Genomic DNA, 13,202 nt, shown 5'->3' with positions numbered 1-13,202 from the left:
AGCAATTTTCACACTTGGGAAGGGAAGGTACGGTCCAGACTGCAATCCTCCACCGTGATAACTCTGCTGCACGCAAACCCACCTCTCAAGAGGCTGTGATGATTTAAAAAACCAGATGAAACAGCCTCCCATTTCCTTTAAATGGTGAAGTCATGAAAGGGGTTACGAAGGAGTTACATAACATGAAGCCAAGGCAAGAATGATCAGAAATGTGTGCAGACATCCTTTTTTTTTTGGTTTGTTAGCAGAAGTGTAATTTAAGCATAAACCTGGAACATGTATTTCCATGTATTTATTTAACAGTAAGTCTCATTTATATTGTTTTATATGAATATATAATGCTTCACTCCATACAGCTGTTCAACCTCAGTACTTTGGTTATTCCTGGTCCTGAACTAACCACACAAATTTTAATGGAACATACGATTTAATGATTTACATTTTTCAGTTGCATGTAAAATAAATAAATAAATAAAAATCACTTGTGTGAATTACGGATACTACAGTATTGTACATTAATGATGTTACTGCAGATTCCGAGTTTATTGGAATCTCACAATTGGGCAACAAAGTATGAAGATTCCACATGGCAAGCCAGGGCAGCACTTCACAGCATACTATAACTTTGCAAGCTGTGTGCAGCTGTTGGTTTGAGGAAGTAATAATTCCATCCACTTGTTTTTTTTTCTTACCTTGATGAGTAGAGCACTGCAGAGCCATTCATTCTTAGAAGTACTCATTATAGTGTTTTAAGAAAAGAGGGCTAGCCTTTCATTCAGGAGAAAACGTGTTTCATTGGCAGTGCAGTTTTGTGTGAACTTGTGATTAAAACATTTTTATGGGACTATCAACAAACTGGGTTGGGCTTTTGCTTTTGAAAAGGCAGAATAAAGAATTGATAGGACCTCTCTTCCCACAATGATATTGGACTGAAGAAAGTGGTAATTATGTGAACACGTGTGTGCGCTACACTGGTAAGCATGATGAAGGTATAACAAGAAATACCATCAAACCAATTATATAGAGGATTGCATGTCAAACCTAAAACTGAAAGTAATGTTTCCCATTAATGTCATTCTAATTATTATTACATTACTGAAAACTGGACACATTTTTAGTTGTTCCCCTGGGTCCTCAGTGAAAAACATTATAGCGAGTCAAATCACAAATTAACGAGTCAATACCATCAAAGAAATTAAAGACAGTGACATAATTTCTTACAATCAAACAATAATTGCCCCTACACCCCTTCTCTTTCTTTTGGTTTCGCAAACAAATCACATTTTTGGAGACATAAAATGGCTCAGCCGGATATGGTTTGCCAGTGGAGAACTACTTCTAGGGTCAAGTCAAGAGGAAAATAGTTAATTAAAATGGAATCAAACTTGTTAAAAAATGTAAATGAATTGTTGCAATAACTTGGCACCTACACAGCAAATGGAAGTGAGCATTTTAGATTGTATTTCCATACCACACAATGATAAATCACTTATAATACACCTCACCTGCCTTGCCTAATACTGTGGCCCATGAAATGTTTCTTCGGTGCCCAATTAACACACAACTTGATGACAAAAATATTTCAGTCAAAAATGCATAGAATTGACATTAGAACAGTTGGTATGTATAAAAACTGTTTGACACCCATCACAGCTCTTCCACAGGGCTCCATTTGGAATGCAGCAGGCAAGCTTATGTGGATGAGCATCTCTAAACAAAAACAAATAGTTTTTCAATGTGATGACAAAACAGCGTAGGTATTCAGCAATTGTTCTAAAGGGCTCATTGTTTCAATATATACATAACACACACACACACACACACACACACACACACACAAAAGACATTTTATTGCCAGCAGAAGTAAATATTGTTAAAGAATGGTAATTATTTATTAAGACATTTGGATTTTTCTTTAGACTTGCAAACATGCTGAACATGAAATATAACATATAACATTTGGGGGGGGGGGGGGCACACAAACATACACAGTACATATTTCAATGAATACAGAGCGTGCGATGTTTGGCATGAGAATATATAATTACCTAATTACCTACAGTGTTAGGTCCTGCACACTGTGTCAATCTGACCTACAAAACACTGCAATAAATACTCTGTGGTTTGAAAATTACAAAACACAGGGTTCACAAACATAATCAGTTTTCAGTTTAAATAATTTTACAATAGAACAAGTGTGTCTATTACACTATGAAATTAACTTGTTTACTTATTAGAGTCCTCCTGTTTTTGAGGGATCTGAGCAGTCAAAGGAATTTGTTAAAGGTTTATTAATGAATAAATTTGAACCAATACAAATACTTCTGTGACTTCTGTAAATATGTTGAAATCACTTCATATTAATGGACATACATTACTATGTCATAGCATTGCAATAACTGCGTAACTCTAAATGGTTTCTTCTCCATGGTGTCTATTGATAATAATGCATAATTGCATTGAAACTGCATGGAATCACATACTGTACTGTACAGTTTAAAAAAAAAAAAAAAAAATTAAAAACAGCTATAATGCTTTCTCATTTACCATAAAGAAGGCTGTGTGTTGTAGAAGAAAATGTTTTTTGGATAAAATAAGTATCCTTGAATATAACACATTTTAGGCATTTTCAAATATGCATCAAAATATTTCGTTTGAGGTTTCTATTTCAGTTTTATCCTCTAAAATAAATACAGCTTGTAATTATTCAACCTTCCCTTTCCCTATGATCCCTTTGGTTACATTACAGCGCTATTATACACACCTTGTTATCTTTTTATTATCCCCAAAACTGTAAACGAATAAAAAGGCATTGTGTGTAGTATATGAATCACATACGGGATAAGGTGTGTTTGCTTTCATCCTCTACTGGAATCACCCATAAAACACAACATTTCTGGAAAAAGGCCACAGCTGGTCACAAAACCACAAACATTTTCATAAAAGTTTACAGTAGTTTACCCAGAACTAATTTCTTTCAGACATTGCTTTCAAAGAATTGACATTTTGCTCATTCATCATAGTAGCACTACACAGTTTTCAAATCAGTTTCATGCTGCCGACTTTAAAAAAAAAAAAAAAAAACTCTCCCGCCCCTGCTACAGAGCAAGTCCTGACAAAGAGATATTTTAATCTGAAAGAAAACGGAACACACTTCTTCAGCATTCAGGCTTCATTGTCTCTCTTAGATTGGTTTCAATGCCTCTACATGTAAATACTGGTCAGCAGGTTCCTCTGAATCCTGTGTAGTTTGTCATGGGAGTTTTGGTAAATGTACAGTGTGTCCCAGTAACAGGGTACCCCTTTTTTCTATGTTCTAGTATATTTTAAAAAATAGAAAAAAGACTGTTACCCTCTTATTAAACTACCTTGAATTTTATTGCTTAGTCACTAAAAAAAATAACTGAAAAGACTACGGCAAAGAGGACCACCCCAGCAGCTATCACCACACCTAAAATAAACACAACAGAAAAACAATGAGTAATTTACTTTGCAGAGTTAAATAGTATTTGACTTATTGCTCAATAATACACAATGCCTTTTTCAGAGCTGAAAGATTAAATCAGGTTTGCTTCTCACGGAACAGGCTTGACTTCATTCAGCTTCTTTACAAGAATTTTTTTTCTTAAAGATGTACACTTCTTTTTTTATGAAAGTTTGAAAAGCTGCCCACTCCAACTTATCTTCAATGCAACCATTTTCCGGTTTGCGTAACTGAACTTCAAACAGTCCAGTACCATTAGATCTAATCAATCAAGCACTGTGTGTTACAGATTAACTGTGATCTGAACAATAAACCTGTATTTCAGTTACTTAAGTAATCCATTCTCTTTCATAAGAGTAATACGCAAGAACAAAACAAGGAGGAAACATTTCCAAATGTTCTATTCAAGGCCATAAAAAAGACAACACAGTTAATGTGTGTAATCAGACATCTTAAATCAAGAATATTGGCCCCCTTAACTTTGTTATTATTATTTCAGGCACAATTTACATTATTTTAAAGTAAAAGCAACCAGATTAGTAATATTGTCAATCTAATAATAAGCAAAGATGGTTACAGAGCGATTAATTTAACACATTTCCAAATTATTGTAACCACTATTCTTGAACTTGATTAATTTATTTTCAACATTCAACTAACCAAACATTGCTACTGGGTAATTACAGTGAGTAGTGTCTGTGTCAAAGACACAGTAACGATTCTACAATTTCAGTCATGGAAACAGAGATGCAAATGTTGGTAAGGCAATATGATGTATGTTATTGCTCACTGAAAATAGAAAGTTGGAACAGCAGGTATAACAGAAATGTAAAGGCAAGTAGAATAAATGTACTTTTTACATTATTTGCACTGTGCCTATTATTATTATTATTATTTGGTTATTTAGCAGACGTATTTATCGTAGGCGACTTACAGCTACTAGAGTGTGTGAACTATGCATCAGCATGCAACAACGTCTCACCCGAAAGACAGAGCACAAGGAGATTAAGTGACTTGCTCTGGATCACACAGTGAGTCAGTAAGTGAGCTGGGATTTGAACCGGGGATCACCTGGTTACAAGCCCTTTTCTTTAACCACTGGACCATACAGCCTCCTATGTCTACATATCAACAATCAAAAGGTATTGTGATTGGTAACATATTTTTTAAGAATACTGGGGTAAAAATGTATATCTAGGGTGCTCCCGAGAGGCACACCCGGTAAAGGTACTCCACGTGGAGTGCAGGATGCGCCCTATTGCCGGTTCGAGTCCAGGCTATTTCACTGCCGAACGTGGATGGGAGTTCCCAGGGGGGCGGCGCACAATTGGCTGAGCGCCGCCGGGGGGGGGGGGGGGCTTATGTTGGCCAGGGTGTCCTCGGCTAACAGCGCACCAGCAACCACTGTAGACTGGCCGGGCAGCTGCGGGCCTGCCTGTAAGCTGCCCAGAGCTGCATGGTCCTCCGACGCTGTAGCTCTGAGATGGATGCATGGTGGGCCCGCAGAGTGAAAAGAAGCGGACAGCTGACGGCACACATTTCGGAGGACGCATGTGTCCGTCTTCGTCTCTCCCGAGTCAGCGTTGAGCCAGGTTGAAATAAAATAATTGGGCTTTCCGAATTGGGGAGAAAATGAAAAATAAAAATTGCCAATTCCAAATGTAATGTTGAAGGCTAAATATGGACATTCAAACATGTCTAAAGGCAGAGTATAGAAGCTGAAATGCATTTCAAAGGTTCTATGGTACAGCTAAATATGTTTTACCACTTGCTGCAGTTAAGGAAACAAGACAAACATATTTGTGTGGTAATATATAACATAATACATCTGACAGATTAAATTAAAACAAGATTCTGTTTTTAAGCCGCACTTGCATGTCTATATATTTTTATGATAATAACCCAGACTATTTGAAAAGACCTTTTTCAAATTGCCAAAATTGAATTACTTAACTTACCAACTTTCAACTGCATGGGGTTATAGTCATCAGGAAACACTATAGGAAGAAAAAAAACATTACAAAAAACACTAATACACACACACACACACACACAGAGTAAAGTTGACCGATTAACGGTACATACAATGCAACATATAGGGCAAGGACAAAGTGATGTTTAAAAGCCAAGAATCAATATGTTTGACTCCCAGCTAAACTGCTACAGTGCAGTAATTACACACAAACTAAGCTTGCTCAACTGAGACAGTGGAACATATTATCTCAAAAGAATTTTAAAAAAAAAAAGTTAAAGCTATTTATATATGAAAAAATATTTAAGTTTAATGTCTTCATCTTAAAATTGGTCCAGTAAAAAATCTGTAGTTGCTGTTGATAACTTTCAACACTGGATTACGTGAAATAATCTGGCTCATGATGGTGAACCAAGAACAGCCAGGGTCTGATTATATGGCTTGAAGTAAACCTGGTATCATAATCCAGTCTGCTTTACCATGCACATATGGTACTACTGTATGCCTCACTGGTCATCAATACAAATGGCAAGGTACAACGCTTAATTCTCAGTTTTTTTTATTTATTTTTTTATTTGATGACTAAACAATCTAACTGTCTGCACTATTCTGTATTAATATTAAAACAGGGATTTAAGATTATAAAATTATACAGGTACAAATACAATGCATTTCTCATTTTGTATTCTAAACAAATATATAAAAACAGGAATTGCCTGAAGCTATCAATAATATGTCTGCAGTGTTTCATGTCTCCAAAACACAAATTCTGTTATGGTTAATAAACATGTTTTTACAGGAAAATAGGTCTTGACCGGTTTAGGCGAGTTGTAAGGGGATACTTTAATTCCTTCATGCTGTGTTATTCCGCAAGTCAAAGAAAATACATCTGCGTATACAGATATAGATATATATAAAATGACATACCAGTAACTAAATTCCTATAGTGAATAAAATAAGAAAGACTTGCTAACTGCCATGTAAGACAAATTGTCTGAAAAACTATGAAAACTTACTCTCCAGTAGCTGCGAGGTCTCAGGTTCAGCCACAACAATATCTTAAAAGCAAAGAACATACAGGATAAAGTCATATATGTAAAAAGCTAATTGGTCTCAATGGCTTAGAAATGGTGAGACGCCAACTACTGGATATATGTAGCTTTAAATTTGGCTTAATCAGTTACACAGCATGCCGAAAGTCATGCCATGTCGAGTGCAATAGATCTTAAGAGGATGCTCCACAAGGTGGTTGGTTCTGATAGATGTGACCATCCTCACAAGTGTGAATAACTACGGTACTCAGTGTCCTATTTATACCACATGTGTATTTTACTGTTTACTAGCTGAAGTACCCAGTGTTGCCTGGGGAAATTCAATATTTCAGTATTTCATGCATAATAAATTGGGGAACGGTAGCCTAATGGTTTCCTATCATTTACTGATCTTGGGTGTCGCACAATGCGGAACAGACAGAAAAACTTTCTTCTTTATATATTAAGATTAAAAGAATGAATGAAAAACAAATCATTTCCACGGTTGGCAATGGGAACTTGTTTGTTGCTTGGAGGATGTGGAGTGATAAGCTAAGATGTTACTGAATTCCTTAAGTATCCTGAATACAGTTAGAAACAAAAGACATGCAGATTACTGCTATCTTATTAACTGCCTTACAAGACAAACTGCCTGAAAAAAGTCAATTTAATTTTAACAGCAAACACGATTTTACTTGGGGGAAAAAAAAAACATTTTTGTTGTACTGTCCAGTTATGAAAACATCACTTACTGCTCTGTGGATGTGAGGTCTTGGGGGCAAGTTTAATTGCTGAAAAGGAAGGAAAAAATATTCCAGAATAACTGGATGAAGGCATATAAATAAAAAGCAAATTGGTGTCTAAAATTTAGAAATGGTGAGACACCAAATACTCCGCTATACACATTTTCAATTTTTCTTAATCAGCTACTCTACATTCCTAAAGTTAGTTCAATTATTAAAGTTCAATTATGACAGACCTTATGGGCTGCATAGAGGAAACTCCACAAAGTGCTTGAGTTTGTTTTTTTAAGGTCATCTTCACTAGTGTAAATAACTATGATACTCAATTATCATTTGTGGGGTGCTCGGTTTATACTATGTGTGCATTTGACAGTTTATTTTAAAATGATTACCCGAAAACATTTATCATTCCTGTACCTGGAAAGAATGCTTTGCTTATTAATAAATACTATTTATCAAACATGTATTTTGATCCCTGCCTAGTAATGTAGTTTAGTAATATACCAACAGGACCCTACCTGAATCAATTTCAAGCAACATATCCAGCTGATCCTCCTTCACATCCAAGTCTAGCAACTCCTTGATTCTAAACTGGATGTCTTTTGGAGCCTCATCTTTAAACATGTAGTCACAGATCATGACCCCAGTCCCTGCAAGTGGAACAAACACTCGTTTGGGCAGTGGGTATTCCTCTGTCCTGGCACCTAGTGAGATTTGGAGAGCAGAGAAAAATATGTTAAACAACAATAAAAACAATACCCTGTCAAATATATGGGTGTTCCACAAAGATACAACTGGAAAAGAAGTTCCAATCTCAGGCTTAATTTTCATTTTTTAACTTTAAGTGTGTTGTTAAAAAAAAAAAAAAAAAAAAAAAAAAAAGATTTACAGCAGTTTTAAAATGTTTTTTATAAATTACACACACACACATTTTAATATGAACATATAAAAAACATTTACACAGTACTTCAGTAAATAGGCTGGGAGGCTGTGTGGTCCAGTGGTTAAAGAAATGGCCTTGTAACCAGGAAGTCCCCGGTTCAAATCCCACCTCAGCCACTGACTCATTGTGTGACCCCGAGCAAGTCACTTAACCTCCTGGTGCTCCGTCTTTCGGGTGAGACGTAGTTGTGACTCTGCAGCTGACACATAGTTCACACACCCTAGTCTCTGTAACTCGCCTTGGATAAAGGCGTCTGCTAAATAAACAAATAATAATAATAATAAATAAGGATCAACTATGCCTCCTGGTGGACAAGCTATTTTGCTAATAACTTGCAAATTTGTTGAACAACAACAAACATGGCAAATTTAAAGCAAAAAAAGTAAATAAAACATGTACCTTTTTCAGTGTAACCCTCTGGGTCAAGGTAGAAGTCCTCGAAAAGCATCTGACTTCGGATTGCAACAGTATTTAACACATCCCTCTTCAAGGCCTGTCAGGAAAAAGGTGATTTTTAGCAAACCCAGAGTGTCTTGGCAACCTTTGGAATAACAAACATCTTTACAAGCTTTTTGTATCCCCCCCACCCTTTGTTTAAAATTCAAAACAATTTCTGTCTTTGCCACATAACACATTTAGTGAATTCTGTAGAACTGCAGTGTATGTACCACCCCACAAGCTAAATGCCCAGGCAGAATTAGTATTATGGGGCAAGAGCTACATGTGTTTAAATTCGGTGCCTCTAGTGAAAAAGGTTGGGACACTTACCTGAATAGCATCTTTCACCTTTGGTTTGTTGGTGTGAATGTAGGCCTTACAATGTACAACACCCTTCAGAACAACTGTTCCACTGCTTTTTTGCACCAAAGCTGTGGACCGATCATCTGTTTTAAATTTCTTCAGAATTAAAAACAAAGAAACGTTTGAGTTTTAAAATCTGCAATGCTAGCCACAAAGACCATGCAGGGTATTGGTGTCAAACAATGTTTATTATTAAAGGCTAGGTATGAACATCCCACAGTGTTTTTTGTATTGTACTATAAGTTAACTAACCCATGTTTTTTTAGAATCACACATTTAAATGGAGTCAAGCTAAAAATCCCAAATCATACTATATTAAAAAAAGAAGAAAAAAAATGCACAAAATGTCAATTAAGGGTGTGATGGTGTATGTCCACCTAAGTTGTTGAACCTGGACTTGAGGAAGTGTGTCCCTCTGCAAGCTCCTACAGGCTCTGAAGGGCTCTGTCAAACTGCAGTATACATAGCATGTTCCACTGGGGAATTTCTAATTACCGCTAATGTAATCATCAGGATTTTAGTTCTATTTCTACAGGCCCAGGGACTAAAAGGGATCCTTAGTGAAGTCTGTGTTGCTTGTATTAACCACTTATACTGACAGTAATGAGAAATCCTTACCGAAGGCCTCAGAAGCTGAACGACAAATGGCTGTTGGACAAATTGTTGCGAAGATGCTTTCTTTTTCTGTAACAGATCATTTATATTTATTTCTTTAAAACAGTTAGAACAATGTAAATACTTATTTATATTAGAGTTCAACACAGAAACATGTATTTCAAAACAAACTGAAATGTGTTCAGAAGCCTTGTAAGGTCCCCTTGCTACCTGCTTTTATGTGTAATGTACCATTACATATTCACTATTATTTCCACAGTATATGGTGTTATTCCGAAGCTCCACAAACCATTTTATATGGGGATCACTTAACTTAACACTGATATTTACAAGTAAATCCTTTGGCCAACATACGAGATCGATTACCAAAAAAATCTTCACTACCCAGTTAGATGTTGGTGGTTGAAATTTATTTCTGGGACAGAAAAGAGATACCTGGCTCATAAGTTTTATGTTTAAAAACTAGAAGCTCAAAGCCAGCTCAAAGCGTCCACACTGAAGTACTGTTTCATGTTTAGTTGGGCTTAATGCGTATAAACATTATTAAAATAGTTCAGCGACCAATGAACAGTGGAAATTAATACAATAGTATTCCATCATGCACTGTATTTTATTTTAAAATAATGTGTTATGCCAAATAGTAACAGAGGTCCATGTTGCTAAAAAAAAAATAAAACATGTATTTTGGAAAAAGCAAATGCGAACACACACACACAAGTAGCGCTTGAAGTTTTCAGGTTTTATTTTTAATCAGGTGACGTCCCTTTAAACACATTGAGCTGATTCTGTTTCATAATTAAACTCAGAAAAAGCTGTTACAAAACCATCTTTGTTTTTACCTTCAATCTTGCCTGAGCCTAATTCTGGTACCCTTCATTTTATTTCAAACAGAGCTGACAAATTACATGAACTGTTCATCCCGATCCTACTTTTAACTTGCATTTAACATTGTGCTTTTGTCAATTTCCCCACTAGTTTAACAGAGGTATCCTGACAGATGTTTTTTTTAAGCATAAAAATGAATACCCAGTACGTAGTGTACACTGATAGCAAATCCTTCAGGCACCTGTTCTGTATTTCGACAAACATATCAAAGAACATTTTGGGATATTGGAGGATACACAAATGTAGTTTGGTATTACAGCGTCCATACTTCTGATAAACCGCACTCACTACCTGATGCGAGCTAATTTAGAGGTGGTCTCGAGTACGGTATTAAACGTTGCATAGTGTAGTCTCTAACCATTTTTAGCACTTTTAAGCCCCTTTAAAAGCAACGAATACGGTTTAAAGGCATAGTTTAGACAGGGCCGAAGTCATAATTTCATATTTGCATGAAACATTGCAGAATGTTTACTATCCAAGGGAATTGTATTTGATTAAAATATAAACAAGCTGCCACTGTGTGTTTTCCTTACATGCGAGCAAAATATATTCTATATAAACATTATGAATGTTCCAAATTGCATGACCACTCACTGTCCCATCCAGGAGATCTTTATCCAGATCCATCACTTTGCCATTGAGAATACAAGAACACTGTTGTATTAGCCTGACCCACTCCTTAAGTCCATTCTAAAAAATAAAAAAATAACTCATTTTCTTAACTGTCTTTTGAAGCCAGACTTGCATATGTCAGGTTTGATGCGCATCTCCCTCCTTGTGCATAGCTTCATGAAACAAACACAAAGAAAGCCAAAACATTTTTCAAGCGAACTAATGATTTTCTTTAGTTTTAGTCTGAGAATGCTAAAAGTATCTAATGTGTAGGGCACCATAGAATACATTCTTAAGTATTGTTTAAGACAATAGAAACAGCAGTACGGGACTTATGACACTGTTGATGTTGGACTAATGAGTTTACATATATAGAAAATGACCCTCTTACCTCAATACATTTGTCTAGTTCTCTGTTGGCGAAGTCTGCAGGCACAGGTACCTGCAAATCTACTTCAACATTACACTCCAGTACCGGCCATGAGGCTGACAGGCCAGTTTGATACTTCCAGTCTGCAGGTTTTGCGGAGCTCTGCAAACACAGAAAACAGTGTATATATTTAAAAGGGTCATTTTATTGTCTTTAGCACCTGCAAAGGTTTCTATAATGTTCATATAATATTCCCTTTTTATTTCTGAAATAATCAGGTCATATTTCTCAGGTGGCAACCATGTTGTGGGATGATAAATTATATTTTATCTGTGACAGAAAAATCCTACCCAAAATAGGTAAGTACCGTATTTAACTTGGAAGAGCATGAAAAAGCTGATTATTTGTTTGCTTTCAAGTGCAGGAGCTTGTTTTGTTGTTCTCACACTTATCCTATAGCTCCACCTTGTGGATAACTGATGCGATTACAAAATCAGATTTACTGGAAAACGTATGCAAGACGAGACAGCCTGTTCATGTTCATGGGGGCTGGTGAAAAGAAGAGAGATTTAGCTCGACACACGTCCATTTAAAGTAATCCCCTTTAAAATACCCAGGCCTCACATAAAATGTGCGACTGAGATTTGAGATTGATTATATATTTTTGTAACACTGAAATCACACAAGTGCAATGATGCATTATGGAGAACACTATATTGGTAGGATTTTGTATAATTTAGTTAACTGTTAAACTCACCTTGGGATCTTTGACATCAAAGGATCGGCACAGTACTCTATAAGCAGCAAGTGAAGGTGTAAAATTATTTTATCATGGCCACCCAGTCCACGCATACTATATACACACAAACACACATACAGTGTAATTTCAGCTATTCCTTTTATAAATAAGGAAATACTTATTGATTTAATTAAGATAATAAAACCCAACACTTATTATTAGATAAACACTTTGAAGCATCAAACTTTGGGATTTGTTTCCCTAAGAGCCCCCCCACCATATATATATGTATGCAATAAGGCATGTCGGGGCATTGTGAGTCGAGTGCCTCCAATCCCCGAGAAGTCCATACATTCAACGTATACAGATTTTTTGCAGGTAATTGGTCATTCATTTTCATAGTTACAGCTGTACATCTGTAACTGTAAAAGCAAGATGGCTACCGTCCAATACTTTTAAATTCTGTGAGGCAGCGCAGTGATTTATAATATGTGTCAAGGCTCCAACTGTCCGTATTCATCCACTATACGGACAGCTGGAACTTTAATCACATTGCTTGTTTAACGTTCCATTGCCAGCCCTGGATTATATATATATATATATATATATATATATATATATATATATATATATATATATATATATATATATATATATACACTTTGAGTCACTGCAGTGAAGGATACTTTTTTGTCTCTGAACAGATATTAAGTGCCACTCTGTCATGAACTTCATCATTAGCGAGCTTCCACAGTCTTGCCTTAGTGATTGACTTCTCCACGGCAAAAACCAGCTGCAAATAAAAATAGAGATGTAAATAGCATACATACAAATAATGCATACCTGTTAAGTTTTGCAAATCGCACACTACCACTGGGGTCAGTACAATAAAAAAACAGGTTGTCATGACCAGTATGTTGAACAGTCTATCGTAATAAAAGCCAAGCACAGTTTTTCAAAACCAAAAGGGATTCCCAAGATACACACTTCAATAGTTCAGCCTATCC

The 13,202-nt window shown here is 36.0% G+C and overlaps 1 protein-coding gene across 11 annotated transcripts in view; it reads right to left on the bottom strand.

Annotated features, from left to right (window-relative positions):
- Positions 1–462: 462 nt before the first annotated feature.
- LOC117405187 (protein odr-4 homolog) overlaps positions 463–13,202 on the bottom strand; it is a 14,805-nt gene continuing 2,065 nt past the window's right edge. For 3 of the 11 annotated variants that reach the window (XM_059031726.1, XM_059031725.1, XM_059031724.1), the window contains exons 5-16: positions 12,882–12,988; positions 12,214–12,250; positions 11,478–11,618; positions 11,069–11,164; positions 9,593–9,658; positions 8,942–9,070; positions 8,573–8,666; positions 7,749–7,934; positions 7,240–7,278; positions 6,473–6,514; positions 5,443–5,481; positions 468–1,710 (exon numbers count right to left, since the gene is read on the bottom strand). In XM_059031726.1, coding sequence (XP_058887709.1) covers positions 1,583–1,710; positions 5,443–5,481; positions 6,473–6,514; positions 7,240–7,278; positions 7,749–7,934; positions 8,573–8,666; positions 8,942–9,070; positions 9,593–9,658; positions 11,069–11,164; positions 11,478–11,618; positions 12,214–12,250; positions 12,882–12,988 — 1,104 coding nt within the window. In that variant the 3' untranslated portion in view covers positions 468–1,582. Of the gene's footprint in view, positions 1,711–1,868; positions 3,452–4,854; positions 5,097–5,116; positions 5,339–5,405; positions 5,482–6,472; positions 6,515–7,239; positions 7,279–7,748; positions 7,935–8,572; positions 8,667–8,941; positions 9,071–9,592; positions 9,659–11,068; positions 11,165–11,477; positions 11,619–12,213; positions 12,251–12,881; positions 12,989–13,202 lie in introns of those variants that run through there. The other 8 variants (XM_059031727.1, XM_034008051.3, XM_059031729.1 and 5 more) reach the window with 8 other exon arrangements.

Source organism: Acipenser ruthenus, chromosome 10 (assembly GCF_902713425.1).
Source record: "Acipenser ruthenus chromosome 10, fAciRut3.2 maternal haplotype, whole genome shotgun sequence".
In the NCBI taxonomy this organism is placed as follows: domain Eukaryota; kingdom Metazoa; phylum Chordata; class Actinopteri; order Acipenseriformes; family Acipenseridae; genus Acipenser; species Acipenser ruthenus.
Note: the sequence above shows the minus strand (reverse complement) of the source record. Positions and strands in the feature narration are given on the sequence as shown.